Source organism: Prionailurus viverrinus, chromosome A2 (genome assembly GCF_022837055.1).
Source record: "Prionailurus viverrinus isolate Anna chromosome A2, UM_Priviv_1.0, whole genome shotgun sequence".
In the NCBI taxonomy this organism is placed as follows: Eukaryota; Metazoa; Chordata; class Mammalia; order Carnivora; family Felidae; genus Prionailurus; species Prionailurus viverrinus.
The window spans coordinates 167,047,510-167,074,182 of NC_062562.1; the positions used below are offsets into that span (position 1 = coordinate 167,047,510).

Consider the following 26,673-nt stretch of genomic DNA (forward strand, 5'->3'; position numbering starts at 1 on the left):
AGAAAAGCCCCTTTACCGCCTGGGCTCCAGGTCGCTACCTGCCCAACACCAGCGTTTGGGCACAGATGGAATGAAAACGTGCTGACCCGTGAGATGTATCTGGTCAGGGCCTCATCCTCTGAGACGGACTGGGCCTTCCTTGGCTTTAGGAAGCCACCAGAACTTAACCATCCCCGTGGCCAGCTGGCCCACGCGAGCAGGACACCCAGGCTTCTCGCCGACCCCTCTCCCATCCTGGGTCTGACACTGTCCCTGCCGTCTGGCCCACAGCACATTCTTCAGCTCCTTCTCCCACCACGGCCCCTCCCACCGGTGGGGGGCGTCCCAGGCCGCTGTCTGCTTCGGCCACCGTCAGCTTGGATGGAAAGGTGAACAGGGGCTCAAGGAGGGGTCTTCCTGGGAGAGTTCCTCCAGCACTGCGGGTCACCCACCAGGTCCCCTGACCAAACAGGCTAACCTCAAGGCCGCGGGAGGGGGAGGCGTGCATATGTGACATCATGCCAAGCAGACGTGTCCTTGTCACTGAGGCACAGGGAGGACGGAGAAGTTGTCATCATTCAGCAAAAAGTGTTGGGTGACCAGTACAAAAGTAATTTCTTGGCTGTCGTATGAATTCCCAGGGGACATATTCACACAGTTGCTTGTAATGTGACAGCCTCAACACGGGCCAGTGGGAAGATAGCGAGACAGCCGGAGGGGCGGGGGAGGGGGGTGGGCTCCTGGTGGCGAGGGAGGGGAGGGGCGAGGGTGTCCTGTCCTGTCGAATCTCCAAACTCTCCCTCCATTGGCTGCCTCTGGGGAAGCTGCACAGCAGGGTGGCCGGGAGCAGGACTCTGCACTTGGATCCCCAGTTGACCACTGCCCAGCCGTGTGAGCATGAGAAAGTCTCTCAGCCTATCTGTGCCTCAGTTTCCCTGTCTCTGGTGCTCCCCGCATTAGGCTGTCAGAAGATCATCTCCACCCCCAGGCCACACACCTGGACACTCCTGCTTGCCTTGCCTGTTCCGAGTCACCCACGCTGAGAGCCCGGTCTGGGACCTCTCGCCTGCGACCAAGGGTCAGCGGTCGAAGCCCCCTGTGCCCCCCACAACGTCCTCACAGCAGCATGCAGACCTCAGGCTGGGCAGCTGTCCGTCTGGTCCTCCGCTCTGGCCAGGCTGGTCTTCTGGCTGTGGCAGTGACTCTCCACCTTTTCAGGTAAAGGCTTTCTTTTTAACATCTAAAAATGGATTTGGAGGGGCACCTGGGTGGCTCAGTCGGTTGAGCGTCTGACTTTGGCTCAGGTCATGATCTCACGGCTCATGAGTTTGAGCCCCGTGTCGGGCTCTGTGCTGACAGCTCAGAGCCTGGAGCCTGCTTTGGATTCTGTGTCTCCCTCTCTCTGCCCCTTCCTTGCTCACACTCTGTCTCTCTCTCTCTCTCTCTCTCTGTCAAAAATAAATAAACATCAAAAATGGACTTGGAGATCCATGACCCGATGGCAATTACGGCTTTAGCACTTTCTGAGAAAACATACAAAACCCCAAAAACTTTGCATCTGTCGGTCACATTAGCACCCACACATGTCTGAGGCATAATCTATGTATATGTGTATGTATGTATACACACAAATACACACATTCAAAAATACAGATACCCGCAAATGTATCTTTCTATAAATATGCATACCCCCAAGTATGTATTTATAAACACAGGAACACCCACAAATACATATTTATGCAAATGCATACACATACAACTATTTACATAAACATATACACCCACAAATATTTACACACACACACACCCACGCATATTTACATCAACAGATACACCCACAAATATTTACATAAACACATACACCCACACATATTTACATAAGCATATACTTCCACCCATATTTACATCAGCATATACTCCCACAAGTATACACGTAAAGGTAGGTTGCTGTAACAAAGAGGCCCCAAATACAGTGTATTCTGCTGAGAAGACAGAAGTTTACGTTTCTCTGACTGGCACGCTTCTGCAGTGAGCAGGCCCGGCCGGTGGGGCAGCTCTGTGCCAAGGGATCATCTGGAAACCCACGATCCTCCCGGCTGCCGTCCTCCAGAACTCTCCACGGTGGCGAAAACGTTCTGCGCGTGCACCTTCCCACTAGTACGGCAGCCACTAGCCCACGTGGCCGGCGCGCTCTCGCGACGCGGCCGGTGCAGCTGGTAAGTGGAGCGCAGTTTCCCTGAATCTCGGCTCGCTTAGATGAGGTGCCACGGCAGCCGCGAGGCGGGGCCTGCGGGACAAGGTGGGGTTGTCGCAAGGCACACGGTGTGAGGGCTGGTACGTGGGTGGGGAGACAAACGCGGAAACAAATACTCCGAGGACAACACGCAGCTTTCCGGCCGTCACCGGTGGGTATGGATGCCCCTGAGAGGAACGCCGAGAGCACATTTGGGGATGTGGATGGAAACGTGGTGCCCCCCCCCCAGATGGCATCGGGGGCTCCGCGCTCTGTGACCGATGGCGCCCCAACCGCCAAACCGCAAACTCATCTGGACAAACCGTGCGTTCATTGTGAGTGGCGCTCCAGACGATATGTGCCTCCAATTCTGCCATTAGAAGATTCAAAGGTGGGTCCCACCTGCAATGCCTCACAAGCGAAGACAGTGGAAAATAATTTAAGCATGTAAAGCACGGGGCTCTTCAGGTAACTGCACTTTTACTGCTTGCTATTAACTTGATTAAAATTGTTTGATTAAGCCAAAAAAAAAAAAAAAAGCTGCCCAGGGGGCTGGCGGCCACTGTGATGGACAGCGTAGCTCCCCCAGCCTGGCCCGGTCCCCACTGGGAGACCTGCTTGGAGGAGGCAGTCCCAGCAGGAGGACTATGTCGACTCACGCTCGAGAGAATCAGTCCAGGGCCACCCCTCACGGCAAGGGGCCGGGGAAGGGACCGGCCGAGGGCAGCAGCATCTGGGGCACCCCGAGTTACCGTGAAAGGGGCATGGGGGACAGCTGTCAGTCTGAGCTAGGCCACCTCAACTCGACACGCGCTGTTTCTTCTGTCCGTAGAACTCACCAGTGAGCCTAGGGGCCCCTGGCAGTCACTGCGCACTCAGGGGTCTGTGACCAGGGGTGGGCCCCCCACCCTCGCTCAGCGCTCCCACTCAGTCCTTCCTCATCTGACGCTGGAACCCCTCACAAAGCCGGGTGCCCTGCCTTCCGGACACTGATCTTTCTCTGATCCCCTTGGACAGGGCTCCCCGCCTCTTGGGGCCCGGCTGCCGTGGGGGGGCCCTTGAGACACCTCGCCCCAGCCCCGGACTCAGGGCCGCCCGAGAGCCTCCCATTTCATTGTCAGAGGACCTGGATGGCTCCTGGCTCATTCCGTCTCCCCAGCAACCCTCAGAAGGAAGGGGGGGAATCCCCACTCCCTGATGAGCCAGCTCAGCCCGGCGCCCTCCCCTAAGCCCCCTTCCCTCCGACACAGCCCCACGTCCATCCCTCGTGTCCCCAGAGCGATGCTGGGTCTATCAGACCATCCCCCTTTCTCTCCCACTTTGTCTAATGGGAAATCTGATCACTTAAAACTTGACCAGCCCATAGGTATTTACTAACCGTCTGTAATAGTGGGAGCTGGAGGCCCACACCCCCGTGTGCTCTGCTCACGCCCCGGCCCCAGCCGGCCGCTCCGAGCCCTCCCTGCTCCGGGGTCTCAGGTCAGAGGACAGACTCTGCGGTTGCCTTATAAGTAGTGTGACTGTTTACACACGCACTTGAAAGTCCTCTCCTCGACTCCTCACAACAGGGCTGTATGGCGGATACGGTTCCCCGCCCATGTTACAGGCAGGCAAACTGAGGCTCAGAGGGCAGAGCTGGGATTCCAGGCTGAACAATTTCCTCGCCGATGCGCCGAGCACCGAGGGGTGGACAGACCCGTCCGGCAGTCAGGCAACCGGATTGCACGAGCATGCGAACCTGGGTGGGATGCCTGGATCTGAGCCCCGGGCGGGGGCCGGTCGATGCTTCCCTTGAGCTGCGTCCCGTCCTGCCCCTGAGCCAGTGCCCAATGGCAGGGAAGGGTCTTGGCGGCCATTGGGTCCCAGAACCAAATGGCACAAATGCCAAGCGAGGCTTGGGACGGGGGAAGGCACGCCCGAGGGACGACGGGATCATTCCCCAGCTGCAGGCCTGGGCACAGAAAGGACGCGGAGGAAAATGAAGGCTGAGAGCCAGCGAGGGAGCCCGGCCTCTGCGGATGATGGAAGGCCGTGCAGGGCAGCGTGGCTGGGGCCCAACCACCAGAGGCTTATCCGGTGGCCCCTGAAGGGTGGCTGGAGGGAGGCCAGGAGAGAAGGGCTGAGGGCCCGCATGGGACAGGAAGGCAATGGCGGATGAACCCCAAGAAGCGCAGGCTGGTGGGGGGGGGTGCAGAGGCAAGTGGGCAAAGTGGTGCGTGGGGCTGGCAGGGCAGGCTTGCTCCCGCTAAGGGTCCCCGCTGGGCCCAGACCGCCTTCTCCCTGGTCCAGGGCGAGCGAGGCCCCATCCGGGCACCCCATCCCTCCACACAGTGCCGGCTGGGGTGACCGAGGCGCGTGGCAACCCGCCAGGAGCGAAAGGCGACCCTTTGCCACTGAGTGTCGTCCGGCGTTCTCATCAGGTGCCTCCTGTCCCAACCCCGGGTCGGCCGAGAACGAGGGATCCTTGGATCCGGAAACGCTCTCCTGGGGAGCTCCTCCCAGGGCCCCGGCCCCCCGGCCTGCCCCCTGCTCCCGGGGATTGTCCTGAGCGCCACTGCCCAGGACGTCATGGTTCAGAAGCCACCAGAAGGCAAAGGGTGAATGGCGGCGGTTCCCAGACTCTGCGAGGGCCCCGGAAGGGGCCGTTCCGGGCTGCACGCTTGGCTGCGCTTTCTGTGTGCTGCGCGTCTTTAAAAGTGGGAAGAGCTGAGGCCCGAAGAGAAAAGGAGGAACATCCCGGGAAGTGATGGGGTATCTGCTCTCACCAGAGAGACTCTTTTAAATTTCTAATCAGGAGCCAGGCCTGGGCCGGGCAGGGCTTGGCAGGGACAATGAGGCCGGGAGGCACTGGCCCGGGCCGCGGGCAGACAGGCAGGGAAGGGCTTGACTTCGGGGCGCGGGCTTTCCAGGAAGGGAAAAGGTCAGAGAGAGAAGGTCTCGGCGGGCAGCGGCCCTGGGGCCCCTCGGCCGGGCGCAAATTCGTCGTCAGAGCCAGGACGGCTGCAGGATGGCGTTCTTCTCCATCGGGGCGTTAATGTGCGATTTTTACACACTCAGAATTCCCTGGAAGTTGTTAGCAGCGCGTGTCACCCGTGAGCAGGGCGCTGTTTCTCCGCCGGGCCGCTCAGCCTCCAAACGCCCTAGGCCCGAGCGGCCTAGACACCTGGACTCCGGGCTCGGGGTCCAGAACCTTCTCCCTTTATCCCCTGCGAGGCCCGGGCCGCCCCTTCTGGCGCTTTCCGCCCGGGGAAGGTGAGGCCGGGCGCGGGCCGGCGGTTGCCATGGTGGCTCCAGGCATCCGGGGGGCCTCCAGGAAACGCCAGCCGGGCCTCGGTGCGGACAGAATGGGCTCACGGGGAAGACGGAAATTTTTCTAAAAGTGTGCAAACAGTCGAGTGAGCCCCACAGACACAAAAGGAAAAGGAGGGAAGACAAAGCGACAAAGGCCGCAGCAAAGCCGGCTGGGCCGCAAGATGAGGCCGATGGGGGGAGGGGCGGGAGGGGGCGGGGCGGGCGCAGGTGCACCGGACCGGAAGGGGCCGGGGCGGAAGCCGCGCTGGGGCACGTGCAGGGGCCAGTTGAGGAAGTCAACCCGAAGGCCACGGCAGAGTAGGTGTGGGGCGCTCTGTGTCGCCACGGTGTGTCACTGAGGAGCCGCACAATCCGGGAGGGGCCGGAGGGGCTTGGCGGCCGCCCGGCGGAGCCCCTTTCTTCCCAGGGACGACAGAAGCTGGAAGCCAAGGGTGAGGGGTGGCCCAAGGTCACACCACGGGGTCCGGGAGGGGGCACTCCGGTGCAAGCTCTTTCCCTGGCGCCACGCAGCCTGCTTTTCCTTGTTTGTTTACAACCCCCCCCCCCCCCCCAGTCTCTCTCGTTCCTCTTATTGAGGTGCTACGGCGCGATGACTCCGTACCTGTAGGTCTCGTGTGCGACAGGGTGACGGCGGTTAGCAGCGCCGCAGTCCGAGTTTGGACTGTTGCTAAGAGAGCGAATCTCACGAGTTCTCACCACACACACGCAGCCGGTAACTACACTTGTGGTGATGCTTTCGGGACATACTCAGCCTGCTGCTTAAACGTTCCGTCACACTTGAGCTCTGGACGCAGAGGCCTGGAAGGAGCGAGAACAGTGTTGCGAGGGCGGGAAGAAGCAAACAGACGGGAAGCGGGAAGGGCAGATCTCAGGCTGTGAGGACTGAGCGGGGCAGCACAAGGAGGCACGGGGTGGGGGCACCTGGGGAGGGCAGCTGGAGGAGGAGGAGGAGCAGCAGCTAGAAGAGGAGGAGCAGCTGGAGGAGGGGAGCAGCTGGAGGAGGAAGAGCAGCTGGAGGAGGAAGAGCAGCTGGAGGAGGAGGAGCAGCTGGAGGAGGAAGAGCAGCTGGAGGAGGAAGAGCAGCTGGAGGAGAAAGGAATAGCTAGAAGAGGAGGAGCAGCTGGAGGAGGAGGAGCAGCTAGAAGAGGAGCAGCTGGAGGAGGCAGAGGAGCAGGTGGAGGAGGGGGAGCAGCTGGAGGAGGAGGGAGCAGCTGGAGGAGGAGGAGCAGCTGGAGGAGGAGGGAGCAGCTGGAAGAGGAGGGAGCAGGTGGAGGAGGAGCAGCTGGAAGAGGAGGGAGCAGCTGGAGGAGGGGGAGCAGCTGGAGGAGGAGGGAGCAGCTGGAAGAGGAGGGAGCAGGTGGAGGAGGAGGAGCAGCTGGAAGAGGAGGGAGCAGCTGGAGGAGGGGGAGCAGCTGGAGGAGGAGGGAGCAGGTGGAGGAGGAGGGAGCAGGTGGAGGAGGAGGAGCAGCTGGAGGAGGAGGAGCAGCTGGAGGAGGAGGAGGAGCAGCTGGAGGAGAAAGAGGAATAGCTAGAAGAGGAGGAGCAGCTGGAGGAGGAGGAGCAGCTAGAAGAGGAGCAGCTGGAGGAGGCAGAGGAGCAGGTGGAGGAGGGGGAGCAGCTGGAGGAGGAGGGAGCAGCTGGAGGAGGAGGAGCAGCTGGAGGAGAAGGGGGAGGAGCAGCTGGAGGAGGAGGAGCAGCTGGAAGAGGAGGGAGCAGCTGGAGGAGGAAGAGGAATAGCTAGAAGAGGAGGAGCAGCTGGAGGATGAGGAGGAGCAACTGGAGGAGGGGGAGCAGCTGGAGGAGCTGGAGGAGAAGGGGGAGCAGCTGGAGGGTGGGGAGTTGCCGGAGGAGCATCTCGGCCCACGGCACCTGGGTGAGCCCAGGGTGGGAGCTGACGCGAGGGGAGGCTGATTTGGGGTGGGGGCCGTAAGGTGGGAAGCAGTACAGCAGAGACACCGTCCCCAGGGAAACGTGAGGACCACACAGAGGGAGTGTGGGCTCGCTGCCCTGGGTGAAGTCTCCCCGCGGCGGCCTGAGAGTGTCTTTGGGAGAGGACGGCGACCCTGTGCCTGTGGCGCGGTGATCCTGACCGCCACGGGATGTACAAACAAACGCGAGGAAGGGAGAAATTTAGGAAGAGTCAGACCTTTGGTTTATGGAAATGGTGCAAGGGTCCCAAGTGACTATTTCATTCAGACTATTTGCTCAATCAATAAATAACCATGTACTGTTCCATTCTTTGGGGTGTTATTTTCCATATATTTCTGGAAACGTCTGACATTGGTCTGTACTTTCGGGGGCTACTTGCCTCCAGAGCGCTTCATTTTGTACAGAATTTCGGCAACACGGGACCTCAAGACCCATTGGCCACGTCCTCCATTGCAACCACAACGTAGTAAGTGAAGCTTACGGTTAACTTATCTATATAGGTGTTTATTCCTTTTAAATCCGAACTTGGTCTGAAGGATTTCTTCAAGCAGTCTTATTACTAATTTTATAGCGCTCCCCAGAACGAGGGCCACGAACTGGAAGTTCGAGATTTTTCTCTAGCGAAATGAATCTTCTCATTCCCCCTCGAACCGAGCAAGTCTGTGTGTGTGGTTCAGGTGTGGGTTTTAAATGATCAGTAACTCTTTCCTGAGAGACTCTTTTCAGCGTCTTAAAATTCTGTCCATAGCCGTCTTCAGTGAATAGCAAACGTGGTCAAGTGATCTTCGTGGAAGCTCGTCAGGATGAAATCTCTAGAACACTCCTGAGGAGGACGTCTGAGCCAGCACTGAAGGTCAGTGCCTTCAGCAGAAGGTCCCGTGTGGGGCTCTGACCTGCTGTGTTGCCTTGGACCAAACAGCGAGCCTCTCTGCCTCGGTCTCTTCTCTGAACAGGTTGACCCATTCCTGTTTACTTTAAGGCAGGAGCTCTTACTCTGGCTTCCGTGAACTTGGGCCGGGAACTTGCATGCTTGTTGTTCTCGCGAATCGGTGCCTACCAGCCCCCTCCCCGTTCTTTTCCTTACGAGACAGACATAACGATGTCGCGGCAGGAGTCAACCCTGCCCCAGCCCCTGTTGGCAACTTTTTGAAGGTTTCGCTTTCGTTCCCGTCAGCGGCCACGGTGTTATATTCGTCTCAGGTGTGCGACGTAGTGACCCAGCACTCGGTGTCCACCCGGCGCTCCTGGCCAGCGCATCCTTAGTCCCCGTCGCCTGCCTCCCCCTCCCCCTGCCCACCTCCCCTCTGGTGGCCGTCAGTGTGTGCTCTGTAGTGAAGAGTCTGTGTCCTGGTTTGTCTGCCTCTCTTTTGTCTCCCTGCTCATTTGCTTTGTTCCTCCAATTCCAAATATGAGGGAAGTCCTGTGGCCTTGGTCCTTCTCTGACTCCTTTCGCTCAGCCGTATCTTCTCTAGCTGCCTTTTTGCCAACCGAAACCACAGATATTTTCATATCTGCTATAGTCGTCGCAGATATGGCAGATCGTCATTTCGGCCCGTCGCTACTTAATTTTTTTTTAACGTTTGCTTATGTATTTTGAGAGAGAGAGAGAGAGAGAGAGAGAGAGCATGAGCAGCGGAGGGACAGAAAGGGGAAGAGCGAGAATCCTAAGCAGGCTTCTTCCCTGTCAGCTCAGAGTGCAACTCGAGGCTCAAATCCACAAACTGAGATCGTGCCCTCAGCCAAAATCAAGAGTTGGACTTTAAAAAATTTTTTTAAATGTTTATGTATTTATTTTGAGAGAAAGAGAGAGCATGAGCAAGGGAGGGGTAGAGAGAGAGACAGAATCCCAAGCAGGCTCCGCGCCATCAGCACAGAGCGCGATGCGGGGCTCAAACCCACAAACCATGAGCCCATGGCCTGAGCCAAAATCAAGAGTTGGAGGCCTAACCCACTGAGCCACCCAGGTGCCCTTGAGAGACGGACACTTAGCTGACTGAGCCACCTGCGCGCCCTCGCCCATCCCTACTCTAAAATCATTGATTCAACCTGTGACTACGTCGTCTTGTCTAACACATTAGTACAGAAACACATCACAGTTAAAATATATTTTGTAAGTATTTTAATCCAATTGTGTTTCTTGTCACCTTGCACATTTTATTTTGTGCATGGATCTATCTATACACACACACACACACACACACACACACACACACGTATCTGTCTAAGAAGGGCGTTGCCAAAGCCTTCCCAAGGCTGCCAGAGGGCTCCATGCCATCCGAAGGGGTTAGGAAGCCCTGCTCTAGAGAGACGTTGAGGCGAAACGAACGTTTACCAAAGGGCCAGCAGAACAGTGTCATTACCATGGGGAACAATCAATGAAGTAGCTCCAAGGAGAGGAGGCTGACCTTGGGGCATCACCTCAATTATTAGTATTCAGGGCAGACAGTCCCTCAGGATGGTTTTGGGGCCACACCACCTGGCCGAGCCTGGCCTCTGTGACCCCGCAAGTGGATGTCAACGCCTCCGGCCCCGAGCTCAGCCCCGCATGTTGGGGCCACGTGCTCTGCCCCTCCTGGACACATATTTCCCCGTCCCGATCTCTAGGGGAGATGTCACCGTGGACAAGCGCGCGTCCGAGCCGCAGCTGGGCTGACGCTGGGGCCCTGTTCCCCGTGCGGCAAATTTCCGTCCCGACGCTCCATGCACAGGGCTTCTGGGGGCCCTCGAGGCACCGAGCCCAGAAGCCCTGTCCTCCCGCCGTCATGTTCTCACGTCAGCACCCGCGGGACCGCGCGGGGACTGTCCTGTCCAACCAGTCCATCTCGGGGGCCTCCTTCACCGTGTCGGAGGGGGCCCCCCGCCGGAGGCGGGCCGGTGCTGCAGTCAGGACACCGGGGACTTTGAACCCGGTCACCCGTGTTTCTCCAGACCCCGGCTTCCTCATCTGCACGGTGGAGACGAGATTGTATTTCCACACGCGGCGGTGGGGGGGTGATGTGAAACGGTACCCGTGGAAGGGACTAAAGGCACGCTCACGTGCGTCGCCGGCACAGCTGTTACTGGAGCCGTGGAGGGCTCCCGAGGGCCCCGACGACCGGGCGGGCTCACCCTGTGGCTTGGGCACCGCGCCAGGGACGTCTGCCGGGCGGGCTCCGCGCTGCTCCAGGGTCTCCTGTCCTTGCACCGAAGACGGGGAGTTTCCCAAACAGGAGAGGACCGTTTGGACTCCTCACCCAGGGGGGGTGCCCAGTCGGGAGGGCAGGCGCTGTTCTCGGCTCTGATGGCACCGCTGCGGACGTGGGGCCACGGACCCCCGAGACCTCCCTGCGGCAGCGAGAAACCCAGCCGAGGCCGGCGGCAGCCAGGGAAAATCCGCCGGAGATCCGGCTACCGAGATTCACCTCCGCCTCGTTCCCAGTAGTCAAACACTGAAAATGGTCTAAATGGTCCTAACGTAGGAGGCCCGTTAAATACAAGTAGACATTCTGCAGCCGCGACAACTTACGTGGCAGGAGGACATTGAACAACAGAAGAAGAAACTCCTAGCGCTTTGAGGGGAAAGGCCGGGTCAGAGAACACAGGTTACACACTCAACTCCCCCCCACCCCCCCCCCCCCACACGTGTGTGCACACACATATATGATGCAAACAGTTATCTTGGTGATGGGACTTGAGGACTTTTAAAAACTGATTTTTTTTTAATGTTTGTTTTTGAGAGAGAGAGCACAGGCAGGGGTGGGGCAGGGAGGGAGGGAGACACAGAATCAGAAGCAGGCTCCAGGCTCTGAGCTGTCTGCACAGAGCCCGACACGGGGCTGGAACTCACAGACCGCGAGATCATGACCGGAGCCAGTCGGACGCTTAACTGACTGAGCCACCCAGGCGCCCCTAATTAATTTTTGCAGGAGGGGGAGGGGTAGAGGGAGAGGGAGGGAGGGAGGGGGAGAGAGAGAGAGAGAGAGAGAGAGAGAGAGAATCTCAAGTAGGCTCCACAGTCAGTGCAGAGCCTGGGGCTCGATCCCATAACTCTGGGATTGTGACTTTAACCAAAATCAAGAGTCAGACACACAACTACCTGAGCCACCCAGGTGCCCCGAGAACATTGTCATTTTCTTCTTTTTGAAGAAGTACGTGTATTTCTTCTTACCCATAAGGAAAAAAATGTAGGGTTTTCGCGTGTGTGTTTTTCATTTTGCTTTGTCTGGTGTTAAAGAAGGGAATCCAAGCTGCAGAGACTGGGGTGCCTCGTGTGCAGTCCCGCAGACTGAAGGGACCCTGGCCACCCGCCCCTCCAGGGCCCAGCTTGCTCTGCCCTGAGCGGCACCTGCTGAGTGTTTGGAGGACCAAGGGATCCCCCAGTGTGGCGCCTGCGCCCCCGACTTGCCCTGCCTCCAGGAGGAACAGGGCCCGGGGCACTTGGCGACCTGGAACGGTGTCTTCGGAGGACAGTGGGGGAGAAAGACCAGTGAGGTCCACTCAGTGGACTGGAGCCCGAGCGGGGCGGCCGGCGGATAAACCCACAGAAGTCGCACGGTCACCTCGACAAACGGCCCCCAGCCGAGCAAGGTCCCTCAATTCCTACCTTGCTTTGGAGACGCCCTGCGCCAGGCTTTCAGAGGGAAGGTGACCAGGAGGCAAACCGATCACAGGCACTTAAATAAATGAAAACTCTAGAGAGATCCAAGGGATTCCTTCTGCTCCTCACCGCCCTGACCGCCCGCCCCCCTTACTGTGAGAGCCGATAAAAATTAAATGCTTTCCACTCTACTGAAAATTAGCAAAAGTAGATGAACTACGTTTACAACACAAGTTTGTGTTTAGCTTGAAGTTCAGGTAATGTCCACGCTCCGAGCTGGCCCCGGCAGGTGACCCAGTGACACAGGTCCTGCAGGAGGGGGGCTCCGGGTGCGGCCGGCCGGGCACGGTGGAGGCGGCGGGGGGGGCACACATGGCCCACCGTTCTTGCCAGTGAGCCTGCAGAACCGCAAGCTGACCCAGGGCGGTCATCCTCTGTCTCGGCTGGGATCACAGCGACCTGGGAGACACCCCCCTACCCCACCGAGGTGCCCTCTAGGGGCGCCGAGGGACCACCCAGCCGCTCTGACCCCCACGGTCTCTGTGCCTCTCCCCTTTCAGCTCAGGAGACCCTGGGAGCCTCTGAACTCCTCTCCCCGCTGACTCCTTCCTCCCCCCAGCAGGGAACTCATCCCCCCGTCCCTGTCCTCTCCTCCACAGCGTCCACGTTAGCGTTTCTTCCCACCACCTGCCCCTGCGGGGGTCTTTTCTGGGTCTGCTTGTCCCACCACTGACCTGGAAAGCAGTGGTGGCCCCCGGAGGAGGTGGCCCTTTTGAGACGAAGACGAGGACCCCGGTCCCTGTCCAGCACCCAGAGGGCACCAGCGTTCACGTCGAGGCCTCCGGCGAGGTCTCCCCACAGCCCCCTTCCCGTGGAAAAGTCCCAAATTGAATGTAGAGGGGGCCCCAGCCACCGCCCCTCCGCCTCTCACCGTGGGGCCTTACAACGCACAGGCGTCTGCTGAAACGTGGGCCAGCAAGAGTAGTCGTCAAGGGGGGACAGTTACTGTGGGGGCGCGGCTTTCAGGGGCACCCTCAGCCCCACGCAGGCAGCGCCAAAGCTGCATGACGTCGTTCAGCGCTTTCCCGGGGGGCCTGCCAGGAAGGGGCTCTGGCTAAGTTTCTCCGGTTTGGGCCCACGGCTGGCTCTGAGCTACGACACGCGGCCGGACTCGGGGGCCCCCTGAGGGAGGAGCCGCGCGCTGGGCCGGTGCTGCCCGGGTTCCCCTCAGCGAGACCACAAACGGGAGGCAGCCAGTGCTTTGTCTGAGCCTGACGGGCTGACCGTGGTGTTTGGGCCTCTGGGATCCAGGACGAGGGCGGCCGGGCTCAAGGGCACTGGCTGTCAGAGCAAGGCTGCAGGACGGCCCTGGACAAAGGGCTCCCCACCTGGGCTGGCGCCCCTCACCTGCCCCGAGGGGCTCGGCCCGGGGCAGCCAGAGCCGCGGGTGTGGGTCACACAGCTGCACCCCCAGGGGCTGGGGTGGGGGGGTGCTCTGGCCCCTGAGTCATCGGGTCACCGTGTGGTTACTTAACCCTGGGTCTGTGCGTGAGAGAACACCTCCCTCTTTGGGGATGGGCCGTACGAACTAAAAGAACAAAGGCTTTGCTAGGCTTAGACGGTCATCGAGTAGAAAGAAAAACATTTCTTAATACATATATATATGTATGTATGTATGAACGTATTCCTTTCCTTCTGTGGTATTCAAAGCACCACACCCAACAGGTGGACAGTCAGCCCTGACCAGCGCTGCTCCAAACGGACTCCATCTTTCTGCAGAAGGCACCCGCGACAGCCCTGGTCCACGGACACAGGGCCACGGAGCTCCCTGCAGCGCCGTGAGAAAGAATCTCAGCTCGACTGTAGACGGCGCAGGGGCAGGGGCTCAGCCAGGCCAGAGCAGAGCCCCCAGCCTGGCGCTTTGCAGTCTGGAAGTTGTCCAGGTTTCGGTGTCCACAAAGTATGCAAAATGTAGCTAATTCCCACCATTTGGGGGTATTGCTAAAAAAAAAAAAAAATCCACTCAAGTGACCCTTTAATCTTAGGGCATTAATATTTAATCACAGCTCTGATTGCATATAAGGGCAGTTCAAGGGTATATTTTCACCTTAAGGTCTAATAATTTAATAACACTTATTGAACCTGCATTTGTATTAGACCTCACTCTGTTTTAATACCGTGTTGCTTTAAATAGGGTCCATTTTTAATGGGGACCGAATAGTCTATTTTTTGGTTCTGTGCTTTCTTCTACAAACCACAGGGCATGAAGGTGCTTAATCAGTGCGCTTTGATGAAGAACAACAAAGCCATAAAGATCGTTTCTATCAGACAATGAAAACCACCTGATTGAAATCTTCTCTCCCTCTGTTGACAGTGGTGTCACTTCAAGGATTGTCATCGCCCTTCCTCGGCCGGTATCAGAGAATACGCTGTAGAGAAAGTCCCACTTGTTCGGAAAGCGGCTTTGAGGCGAACCCTTAATCTAAAACGTCAGGAGTACATTCTCTCCCTTCAGGTACCAGCCTCGCTTGTTGTGCAGTTCGAAATCGGGATTAATATTTTAACTTCTCACTTACGGGAGCTTTCCGAGTCGGAGCCAGGCTTAATTAGCCGACATCGGGCATCCGGCGTCCCATTATGGAACTTGCATTCCTTAGATATTGGTTCGTTTATGCTCCCGGAGGAGGAGGCAGCTCCTCTCTGTCCGCTCCGAGGAAGGCGTGTGCGCCTCGAGTGGTGTCTTGGCTCAGCCAAGTGCGCGGTGCAGCTTCCACAGTGGTTCGGGGGCACGCGGCGCTCTCTCTCCTATTCAATCGCTCGCCTCGCTGTCCCGGCCTCCACTCTGTGCCGTTACGTTTTGGGGGATACGATGTTGACCCGCGGGTGGTCCAATAAAATGCGTGTTCCGTACTAATGAGCCATATTGCAGTTCCGACATATTTCCGGTGTAACCTCATAGCTTGTTTCCCAAGCTTCTTAACAGATGGCATGTGGTTTGTAAATATCTCGCTGTCGTGAGACAGGGTATTTTTGTCAGCTGACTTCCCCCTGCCCCTGCCCAGACGACAGGCCCATCTTTGTGCGTGGGACGGTATGTCTGCACCTAAGTTTCCGCTCTGAACCCTCAGAGAACCCAGAAGGGCACGCACCTGTGGCTGAGGCCACAGACTCGTCTACAAACCATCCCCAGGAAGCCAAGCCGGATTTTCAGGTGACGTCCCTACAGACAGATGAGTTGCTATTACGGTCACTGTAAGCACCATCTCTGTGGAGAAGGGCAGATCCTGAAAATGGACAGAACGAGTGGGTCACTCCTCCTCAGCAAACCCACGTTCGGGGGCCAAGGGCGGGAAGGACAAGTCCGGAGACGACATCATCATCTGTCCGTTGCACCTCTTCTGAGGTGACGTATGGGCGATGTAGGTCTATGATTCCATATTTCAATTTTATGTACCTCATTCGGTCTTTTGTCTGTGTGGTTCCTTGCCCTGGAACAGTGACTCCGCGGACTGTAAGGAATGTAGCAGGGGGCATTAAGACCTGGGCAGAAAATCATAACAAAACACACACTCGTATGTAACAGGTATCGTGACAATTTGCTACCAGTGCATTGTGGGATAGAACGACGCAAAACGCCATTGAGTGGGTTTCCAGATTTGAGATGAGCTCATAGTTTTGTATCGGATTTTAACACAGGCCACAAAATCACATCAAAGAATGGCTTTTTCCCATATGCCATTGTAACCTGAATTTTAAGGTTGAAAGCTTCAACTTTTTTATGTAGCTAACGCTACCACCTACGTGGATAAATACCAACCTGAGCAGAGAAACAGGTAGAACAAATAACAATTATAAACAGCAACCGACTCTATTTTTTAGGGCTTGTCTTAGTAAATAAAGTATTGATCCCTCCCATTTGGGACTCTGGCTCAATTCCACTTTTCAGTCCTCAGTGAAATGGATTCAGTGGCCTGGGCTGCTTCTTAGCAAATGGGAATCCACATAACAGGATATAAACCGCTCATCTTGGCCAACCTGGTTTCTCTCCAGGAGAACAGGTGCACAGGATCTTCTGCAGAGACCCAAAGATCTGGTCTCACAAAAACACAACTCGAGGGGCGCCTGGGTGGCGCAGTCGGTTAAGCGTCCGACTTCAGCCAGGTCATGATCTCGAGGTCCGTGAGTTCGAGCCCCGCGTCGGGCTCTGGGCTGATGGCTCAGAGCCTGGAGCCTGTTTCCGATTCTGTGTCTCCCTCTCTCTCTGCCCCTCCCCCGTTCATGCCCTGTCTCTCTCTGTCCCAAAAATAAATAAACGTTGAAAAAAAAATAAAAAAAAAACAAAAAAACAAAAAACACAACTGGAAACCCCTGCCTCCAACACGTCTACTCTCCAAAGTATTTTCATGAGCATCACACGCCCCCCCCCCTTTTTTTCCCCTCCAGGAACTTCCCTGACCTAGAATTAGGTTGCTTTTCACGGACTCTAAGAAACTTTTGTGCCACGCTCTGGGTGCTCTTCCCCCCCCCCCCCCCAGGCTTTTTGCTGTCTTTGGTTTTGGTCAATCAACGTCATTAAAAAGGCAGGAGTGTGGTTCAGAGGGTCGCTAAAGCAACCCACAGCTCTGTCTCATTATTGCTCATTAGCAAACGCAGCACAACTTGACTGTGCCCCACTGGGAACCCCAGAATATCCTCAGCCCAAAGATGCAGGGGGTTCGCGTCTACCCCTCAAGCGGACGTTTAATCGGTAACTTCACAAAGCCAAAATATTTACACGGGTTTAGCAAGTTGGATCCGGAAAAAAACTTTCTGGAAGGAAAAAGTACATAGAAGTCGTGGGGCATCAAAAGTCTTGTAAGAGACGAGCCTATTTTTTACCGGGAAATAAGAAAAAACTGAAAAGCCGTATTTGGCGGAACCTTAGATGTGCGCCATCAGAGGCAAGACGGGTGATTCGCGCCCGTCAGCGCAAAAGCATCCACACCCACGAGGGACACCGATCGGGGACAGAAAGCACACCTCTTGTGTTCGTGCGGGTTGGAAACGGGAGCCCCAATTCTCCTGAGCGGCGCCATCAGCACTGGCCGCGTCTGTCTCTGAGAATTTGTAGCGACCGCCAGGGAGGCGGAGACAATGCCACACGATTCCAGAGTTCCCGTTGCACTGGGCACTTCCTGCCAGGGCCTCTGCCACGTGCGCAGCAAGGAATCGAGTCCCCGGGCAGCACACTTACCAACAAGGCCCACGTCAGGGAAACGTTTATGACTCACTATGTGAGATGCCGAACGAATCTTAGGTAGGTTTACACACGGATGTGCGGGCTGCGTTTTAAACACTTTCGCTACCTGACTGCAATACGGTGCTAATTATTCTGAAATCCTCTTTCCGTGTTGTGTCAGCTGTGGTGCAGGCTCGCTGGGCTACACTGGGCAGGGTCTAGACTCGCAGCCAGCTGCCGACACGTCCAAAAGCCACGTGCCTTTCCGCTTCCCCCAGTAAATAAGTGGTGTGAACTTAACGACAAGAAGTGGGGAGGGAGAAGGAAAAAAGCGGAAACCGCTTCTCCGGAATTTTGGTAAATTCTCCTAAGTTCCAGAATTGTCTCTTCCCAAAGCATCAGCTGAGCGGTTTAAACAGCGTGATTTCCAGGCAATGACGTAACACACGGCGGACGGTTTTTGCTCTCTGGGGGCAGACTTTATATCACCCTGCATAGTAAATTCCCACCACCAACAATGAGCATCTCTTCTTCAGAATAAGTTACAGAATATGCCCCGGCATCAGCAACGATTGCAGTCAGATGTCACCGACTGTAAGTTTAACGAAGACAATGAAATATCCAAGCCGAGCACTAGGACGACTACGTTCTGGTATTAAGTGTGGTCAAAAGTAATTTTTCATCCGGTCCCACCTCCCCTCTGTCTCCACACCTACAAACACACCCAAATGGGAGGACAATAGATTAGTTAGCGGTAAAATACACACACTAAGCGTTAGCTGGAAGTCTTTTCAGAGACGCACACGCACAACAGAGTTTGCGGCAAAACAAAACGCGGTCACTGGTGCCATCTTTGAAGAACACACAAGATAACAGTACAGTGACTTTCTGACTCATCTGGATTAACAAGGTATGCGGAAGAAAGGCCACCATATTGCTTGCGAGAAAAGCGTTATTTTTTCACACGTTCCGTTACATTTTAGAGATGAATACGTTTTTAAACTGAAGGTTTCTGGAACTTCGTATCTCCTTCCTGATGGAAAGAAAGTTTGTGTCTTTAATCGATCACCGTATAGAACCCAGAAGACATAATCTGGAATTTGTGGCAATATATTTTCTTACCTTCGTGACCAATCAAGCATTTAAGAACTCAAATCATGCTCTTTCTCATCAACTAGAACATTATAGTTGTAGACGCGCATAAGATATTGTGTATGTTATCAAATCCTGATTTCATTTATGAAATGCCTTCCGTTTTTTTCTTCCTGGGCACTTAAACGCTTCACTCCTGACCCTGTCTGTATCCGAATCCACAAGGGTAATTTGTTTTATGCAGTCCTCAACTTCCCCTATCCAAAGAATCGGGTCTGTCGCGACACCAAACAACAGATTTTCAACACAATGTCATACGTGCGACAACACCATATAAACGAGACACGTGAACTTTGTTTTCGTGACGAAACGTGAAGATAGGAACACGGACGTTGACCTGTGGGCTGTGACTTTCCTCCTCAGTAACCGGTAGAGGTGCCATCCAGGAGCTCCTCGAGGTTAGCAGAGGCTCCACAGAGATCTGGAAAAAAAAAAAAACAAAAACAAGAAAAGTCACATAGCATCACTAACCCGTCTCACACCGCGTGAGTCACGGACTTCCTGCAAGAAACACAGTTTTGAGGGAAGCACGTTTTAAAAACTTTTTTATCGTGGAAATTTTCAAACACACACACCTCCTCCCCGGTACCCCAAACGTGGCCTCCACACCTGCCAAGGCTCTGTTATCTTTGCTGCCGTCCGCCAGCATTTTTTCCCGGAGCATTTTAAAACCAAAGCCCAGGGAGCGTGTCACTTTGCCCATGGCCTTGGGGGTGTTTAAGAAATGCCTTAAATAGAGGCGCAGCACGCTTGGCATTTAACCCAAGGAGCAGAGAGGCAAGGAGGGGGCTCTGAGACGCTCCACTTTGCCAACTGGAAGCAATTCACGTCCGCCCTCTCCAGAAAGGCTACGATTCTTTTTACTCCATAATTGATCAAAAACAGGAAAAAGACGAGGTTTTGAAAGTAATTATTTTGTGTCATATAATTCAACACCTCCGTTCGCGTAGGGAAGTCTGCACGAAGAGGTAAAAATGCTTTTTCTTTAGACGGAAGCCGAACCTCTCAAGATACCTGGTCCTTTACTCCATGGGTCGCATTCACAAGGATCACGCGTCAGGTTCCTCAGTCTCACGTTTTCAGGGTTAAGATTTAGGAGCGGAGCAGAAGTGACACATACCCAGAATATATTCGTGTATTTACATTTAGGCCCTCGCACTCCAGCTAATGAACGCCTCCACAAAACTGAGAGGATCCATCCATTCCCAACCCAGAGTGGTACACCCTCCACCATCCGTGGGACACAGCTACCCTTTTAATCATGACCTTCTATCTTATTCAGATTTTAAAGCATCGTTTGGACTTCAAGACGTTAAACTGACAATGTGGCCGGGGTAAGTGCCACAAAATATTCCACCAGGAAGATCGAATACACTCACTTCTCTTTTTTTTTGCCTGGGGACAAACGACGACGACGACAGATTGTCTATCAGGTAGTCCCATTGCTCCGTCTCACACCCCAAGAGCAGGATGTATTTGACGCCTTTTCTTTTATGCAGCGCAGAGCGGTGAAGAGGTATCCACAGACCCGTCTGCGATGCTCTCGTCTTTCACCGAGGTTTTCTTTATTCGTTCAAGGCAGGGTGCATACGTTCACGAAAACCTCACTGATGGGGCCTTTTTAAATCCAGACGGTCATCGCGAACGTAATATGCGTTTTCTCCATGGTCCCCCACGTACTGGTCTGCGCACGGGGAGTAAACTGGACAGTCCTGTTAGGGTCCAGCGTCAATGAACTAGATGGGAAGAAGGTTTCACAACGTACACACGTATCAGATCGCCACGGTGCACATGTGAAACGCCTTACAGTTTTATACGTCCATCAAAGCCCAATAAGGCTGAGGCTTTAAAATCCATGAACGTGCTTTCATGTGCTCCTACGTAATTACCAAGAAGAAGGTGAGACGATCTACCCTCAAGAGAGAGAAAAGCAATTTTCATATATATACACATGTAACACACACGTGTGCACGCAGGCACACGCACGTATAGGTGAAGTGTACACAAAGTGTAAAAAGGGGCCGCCCTTCCGATTAAACGTCTAGTTCTAGAACCATCTATTTAAAAAAACCGATCTCCCTAAAAGCAGAACGTACACACTCCAGCAGCCGTCAGTGCAGTGCCTTGGACACAGCACGCTCTGCCTTGGGGGACGGTCACCGGTGAATGCGGCCTCACGGGCTCCAGCACACAAGACACACACACACACACACACACACACACACACGGCCCTGTCTTTAAAACGTTTTAAATCACGGAGCTCAATCGTAGCAAAGTTTCGGACAACGGCGTGGGGGTTTTTCTACAACACGAGAGTGTCACCTTTTCCACGGGAATCCGAAAGCCTCCCAACCTGTGAAAACACATGCTTCTCTGTCGCCGTGGTCACCGAGGGCGAGCGTCCTCACTGACGCGTGGCTTTCGGTTTTCTGGCGATAATTTTTAAGTGTGAAAAAGGCGACCTCGTTACGTGGCGCTAACTTACTTCGACGGCGGGGACTTTGGGCCGGGAGGGAGTCTAGCCTCTTTGTAAGGTGACCGTGTTCTCACTTTTTAATTTACGGATGGTTTACAACAGCCATGAGGGTGCTTCACGGGGAAACACGACCCTGAAAAGGCTCGCTACGTGGCGGCCACGAGGCGGTGGCCCACCTTGTACTCTCAGCAGCTCGGAGGGGCTGACGCTTTACAGTGGAAATACTTCACCAGTTTTTAAACAACCAAATGCTATTAAGACTCCGTAAGCTAAGGTTTTCTTTCCTGCGTAAATCTTAGGGTTTTGCCTTACACTCACGCTTTCTCGGGGCTAACGTTAATGCTCAGTTCCAGGGACCAATATGCAGAAGCAATGAAAAGGCAGTCACTATTATTAAAATTAGGTCAAACTGCTGCATTTAGGAAGAGGGTCTCTCCCCAGAATCTTGTCATTATTTGGGGCCACCACTGCCAGGAAGAGTTGGTGAAACTTTCTCAGGCCCTTCTGTGAGGTCCGAACAGGTGTTTAGAGAGCAAACTAGTGGCCCTTGCCATAGGTGATTGTGACAAGCCCAGACCCTCTGTGACAGAAAAATAGGAAAACAGGTATTTCCAATAGCGCGCATCCCATTTTTGCTCGTATCTTCAAGCACGTGCCCATCTCTGAATCGTTCGCAAAACTTCGAAAATATCGAGACTACTTTCTTTGGAAAATCGTGGCTACGCACTTACTGATGGGAGGCTCACAAAAGCAACCTTTCGTGTCTGAGCTCAGTGAGACGGCTCTCCGGGCCCTGAGCAGTCCCGAGTGTCTCCTTCTATGGTACTCTTCAAACCCCCAACCAAACTGGATCATCTTTATTATTTTTTTTTTTCAAACTGGATTTTAAAAAGAAAACAACCCCATTATCTACTCAGAGGAAGAAAACTTCTTCCTGTTGATGTGGCTTTGTCACTTTCTCGTTTAATAACCCTTGATGACAGAAAAACGTTTCTCCACAGATGGGCAATAACTCTTATTTCAAGGACTGGGGCACTAAATTTGATACTGTGGAGGAAGGTACGTTATGCTCTATTAGAAACAAAAAAAATTTGTTTAAAGATATCCCGGGAAAGAAACTTGAAAAAAAAAAATACCCAGCACCCCTCACAAATCGGCAAAGAGAAAAAGCTTTGAAAATCTCATACTGAATAAAGATCCCGCCTGCTATCAGTTTAGGTTCCAGGCGAGTCATAAAGAGATTCTCCTTCCTGGTCCAGGAGCGAGAGAGAACCCAACCTCTCCGAGTTTGCAAACTGGAAAGAGAAAGTGCTTTGGACCCCGCCGGTGCTGATGGGCCTGGGCCCCCTTTACCGTCTTTAGACTTCCTGGCAAACGCAGAAGAAAGCCAGCGCCCACGGAAGAGCCACCTAGCCCCGTGGTTTTGTTTATTTGTCTTCTCTCACATGGGGTCTTTCTGACTCAGTGCGGAGCCGGTGGTGGTGGTGGTGGTGGCGGCGGGGAGGCAGCGAGGGCGGTTTGAAAAAAAGATGCTGCCGCGCCGGGTGAGGGGGGTGGGCGAGCGGAAGACACATGTTACATCAGACACAGTACCTGCTTTCTCACTGCACAGCTTGTCAGCGAGGTCGTGTGCCTCCTGGGCGATAAGTGAGAATATCTTGTCTTCATGCTCCTCTATAATAGCTTCGCACTGCGGAAACGTAATAACAACATATGTGGATGGATCCGCGCTCACGGGGCTCTCGTGAGAAGGACGCACCAACATTTTATTAGCTAAAAACAGAAAACCGTGTTACTACCGTGGCCCGTTTTCATCAGCCCCTTTGCTTTCGGGACCTCACTGCCTCGGATGGAGCCTCGTCCCCAAACGTTAATTGCGTCATTTTCCTGGGACTTAACGAACCGATTAGTCGTGTTGAAAGACGAGGGTGAGGAGGAAAGCGGTTCTTTGTATCTGTGCCTCTTCGTTACATTGGAATGCGAAGAAAAGGAAGAAAGGGGTCTCCTAGGTAGAGCTGGGGAGTCTTAGCTTTCTGGTTTTGTTTGGGTTTTCTAGACTCCTTCAAAGAACCCGGCTCCTGGAGACGCTTAAACCAGTTTCCCTCAGATTTAACATAACAATCCATTTTGTGGTTTTAAAACAGAGACTGAAGTGTGAAAACAATTAAGCTTTCTCAGCAATCAAAACAAACCTCGTCGGTTTCACTGTGGGTAACATGCTTGGCAGTGACTTGGCCAAGTTTCTTTTCAAACCATCTAGCGCTCCGTTGATAATTTCACTTTGCTTCTGGCCCCAAATCTCACTTTTCAGAGAAGAGGGAGCCCAAAGGCGCCCGGGGCATTAAAAAAAATCTTAAATTCTAACTGAAGGACGCGTCTGTGCTCAAGACCCACAGGGTTACAGCTCCTGGAACCGTGAAGCTACAGGAGGGCATTCGCTCGAGACTTGGCAAAGCACAGTCCAAGTTCATTCAGCAAGACTTTAAAATTTTTCAATGGCATTTAAAAATATGCAAATTCCACCATAACGTGTTTATTTAAAACCTGTGAAATACAAGCACACGTACTCATCGAAATTCCTGTTCCAGGGGTACTTTTACCTTGGAGTTATCGCCTTTACTTTTTAATTAAAATGAAATCTTCAGAAGTCAGCTAAAGCCCCTGTTTCGGGGCGTCAGCATGCCTGACATTTCGGCCAGTGTGTGAACTGAATACATTTTTTAAACAGGCTTTGCCATCACTTGGTCTGATTCAACAGCGGTAAGTAAAGCGAAATATATTGGAATCTATTTTGCCAGGCACATTCTAGCAAGCCAGAGGCCAGCATTCACTTAAAATAAACACCACACCGGACGGGAGTTTGGCATTAAGCCAACTATCATACCTAAGCCTTTGTTTAACTTAGTTTGTGCTAAAATACTTGAATTAACTCGGGAAGGAAATTCTCTGTCTTCTGTGAAGCCTGAAGGGGGAGAAGGAAAAAAAAAAAAAGATGTTTGTCACTCTTCCTCTATCATTTGGCTATAAATATTTGAAAACGACATTCATTCTAATTTGGATTTTAACCTAGGAGCCACCACCCCTGATTCCTTCTGTGGGAACCTGGAAGAGACCTGCCTCGGCAAGGGGGGCCACTGAGACCCCTCTCTGAGCCCCACAGGGGCAGAGCAGGCGCGACCCTCGGCTTCAAGTCGCTGGGAGCTACAACAGCACTTTCTGCGAAACACCGCCTGTCTGCACAGCCCCGTGAGGTGTCTCAAAGGCAACTTCCCAAATGCATGGTCAACACTGACGCCGCCGCGGGGACCACAGAGCAGCCAGATAACCTTTTAATGTTCAAGGTCTGGAAACTCAACCACAACCCAAGCAAACGGCCAAAAAGAATACCCCAAGTGGTGTTCCTGGCGCGTGGGATTCACCTGCGAAGAACGGGAGCTTACCGCGAATTTCAAAGGTCTGTAAGCATCAGAATAAAAATGGAATTTTTTAAATTCTTTGTATATTCTGTCTCCTTTCCTTGGAGCAAATCTCTTAAACTTCTTCTGCCGAGTCACGGAATCTTCTTCCAGCTGGTAGTGGTTCATCCGCTCGCACACTTGGTCCAACAGGTCTGTTAGGAAAACCTCCGAGTGGGCTAGGGGGGTCTGTGGAGACAAACGGGGCAGGAGACCTGCCTTAACGTTCACGCGGTCTTAGCAGATCGTGCGCCGGACGCGTCCGGGGCCGCGCGCCACCCCCAGGAGCGCCGGGAGGCATGACCTTCCTCGCACAATGTGCTTGCGGTTGGGTTACTTACAGAACGTGGGAAGTTCGCTTACACTGTGCTTTTGGAAAGGGGCGGGTGTTTGAAAGTGGACGGGAAGGAAACCCCTAGATTGGAACTGGAAAGTGCACTTACACAGGTAGTCCTTTTTCAAAGTCATCGCACATGCAGAATACGGCGCCGAGGACAGAAAATGGCTGTGATTATTTACTAGCCGGAGAGAGGGAGGGAGGGGAGGGGGAGGGGCGGAGGGGGAGGGGGAGCACAAGAGGGGGACCGGGAGGGAGGCAGAGACCGCGGGCCAGCGCGCCGCGTCCTTCTGGACGGGTCGGGCCGAGCCGACAGTGGCGCCCGCGGGCGCCGGTGGGGGAGGGGGGGACAGGGGCGCGCGGGACGGCCACGGGCGCGGGCTCGGGGAACAGCTGGCGCCCGTCTCCGCGCGCCCCTGTCCCTCCGGAATGCGGCGAGGATTCAGGGGACGCCCCCCCACCCCCACCCCGCCCCGGCCACCACCTCCGCCCCGCGCGGGGGTCAAAGAGCACCCCTCGCCCCTGGTAACCGACACAAAACCTCGGGGCCCGTCTAGACGGGTCAAGGTGCAGGATGCCGCGTCCCCGCGGCTCCTTCCGGAAGGGGGCGGGGACCCGCCAAGGGCGCCGCGGACGCGCCGCGCCCGGGCCTCCGCGGGCTTTCTCCCTCTCCACCCTCCGCTGATCAAAGTAGGAAGTTTGCGTGACAACCGTGGTGAAAGGGGCTGAATCGCAAATGAACTCGATTTCGGCGATGTTGATCTAGCCGGCCTCCATTGTCCCCTTTCAGGCGCAGTGTGAACCCTTCCGGTGCCGGCGACCGCGCGGCGGCGAGGCGCGCGCTCCGGGCGCACAAAGGGTCCCCGCGCCTCCCGCCCCCGGGCCGGCGTCCCCGCCGCCCCCGGGGTCCGCGAGCAGTGCGCGCGGTGGGACACAGGCCTGCAGGAGCCGGGGCAGCGAGAGAGCCGAAGACGACCGCCGCCGATGGGCGCCCAGCTGCCCCCGCCGTGTGCGCGGTAACGGGGTCCCCGCCTCTCCCCCCAAAACCCGGTTCCAGGCGCATTCTCTCCAGGCCCGGGCGCTCCCTTTTGCAACGAAACCGTTTACTCAACTGGATTTAACCACAACGCTTATCCATTCACTAAAATAGCCAGTTTTTAAAAACTCGCGAGTGTGGTTTGTTGTTGTTGTTTTCGGGTCTACAGTGAAATGACCCTCAAGGTAGTGGCTTGAAGTGCATTCCAAATACAAGCTGCATTTCACTTACACTTTTAAGTATGCCAATCAAGCCCTGTAAGTTGTAAAAACAAAACAAAACAAAAAGCACAGCAATGCCTGGGTTAAGGAACAAACTGAAAATCCGTTTTATTAACCACAGGCGCTGAGGATTAAATCTGTATTGGGTCTGCACGTTATAAAACACAGAGGTAAATTCTTAATTACAGTTAATCAAGCAGATCATTAGCTGCATGATTATGGGGTGGTTTTTTTTTTTTTTTTTTTTGCCTGCCACGCGTGTGGTTTAAGTGTATTTCCTTATCTGATACGTTTGAGATCCCTTCATGGTACTTTCTGGATGTTAGCAAAGCAGGTTTTCACTTTACAGTGATGAGTACACGCTTTCACTTAAAAAAGCTAACTGAAACCCGGAAAGGCACTCTCTGTCCCCTCCGGGCCCCCACCTTCCCCAGCGGAAAAGTAAACAGGGTGGGGGTGGTGGTCACCAGAGGGCAGGGGTTCGAGGCTGGGAGAGTTTGGGGGAACACTCAGCACCGCCTTGACGGATCCCAGTACTTTCTGCTGACTGGGGACGCTCTCGAAAATGTTTTTTAAATCTGACCGCACCCACCCAGCCGTGTGCAGAAACTGCCCACCGTCTCGCGTGAGCAGATCAGACTAGCGCCCGAAAGGCCTCCTCAACTTACTTTGGAGGGGTTTTTGATTCCAGAGATCAACACGTGAATTTTGTTGATTTTATGAGTCTGAAGGCGAACGGGTCTGTGTGT

The 26,673-nt window shown here is 54.6% G+C and overlaps 1 protein-coding gene and 1 long non-coding RNA gene across 3 annotated transcripts in view; one reads left to right on the top strand and one right to left on the bottom strand.

Annotated features, from left to right (window-relative positions):
* The first annotated feature begins 5,800 nt into the window (after window positions 1-5,800).
* LOC125160298 (uncharacterized) lies at window positions 5,801-25,795 on the top strand. Of its 2 annotated transcripts, XR_007150198.1 has the most exons (5): window positions 5,801-5,955; window positions 8,202-8,306; window positions 13,740-13,989; window positions 14,404-14,544; window positions 25,458-25,795. It is a non-coding gene; the product is annotated as an uncharacterized LOC125160298 (long non-coding RNA). The 2 variants fall into 2 exon arrangements; XR_007150197.1 differs by lacking the exons at window positions 13,740-13,989; window positions 25,458-25,795 and adding an exon at window positions 23,946-24,344.
* Window positions 17,946-26,673, bottom strand: part of CNPY1 (canopy FGF signaling regulator 1) — a 37,624-nt gene continuing 28,896 nt past the window's right edge. Inside the window, exons 2-4 of the mRNA XM_047849124.1 lie at window positions 24,316-24,519; window positions 22,469-22,565; window positions 17,946-18,820 (exon numbers count right to left, since the gene is read on the bottom strand). Of these exons, the coding sequence (XP_047705080.1) occupies window positions 18,759-18,820; window positions 22,469-22,565; window positions 24,316-24,519 (363 nt within the window). The 3' untranslated portion in view covers window positions 17,946-18,758. The remainder of the gene's footprint in view (window positions 18,821-22,468; window positions 22,566-24,315; window positions 24,520-26,673) is intronic.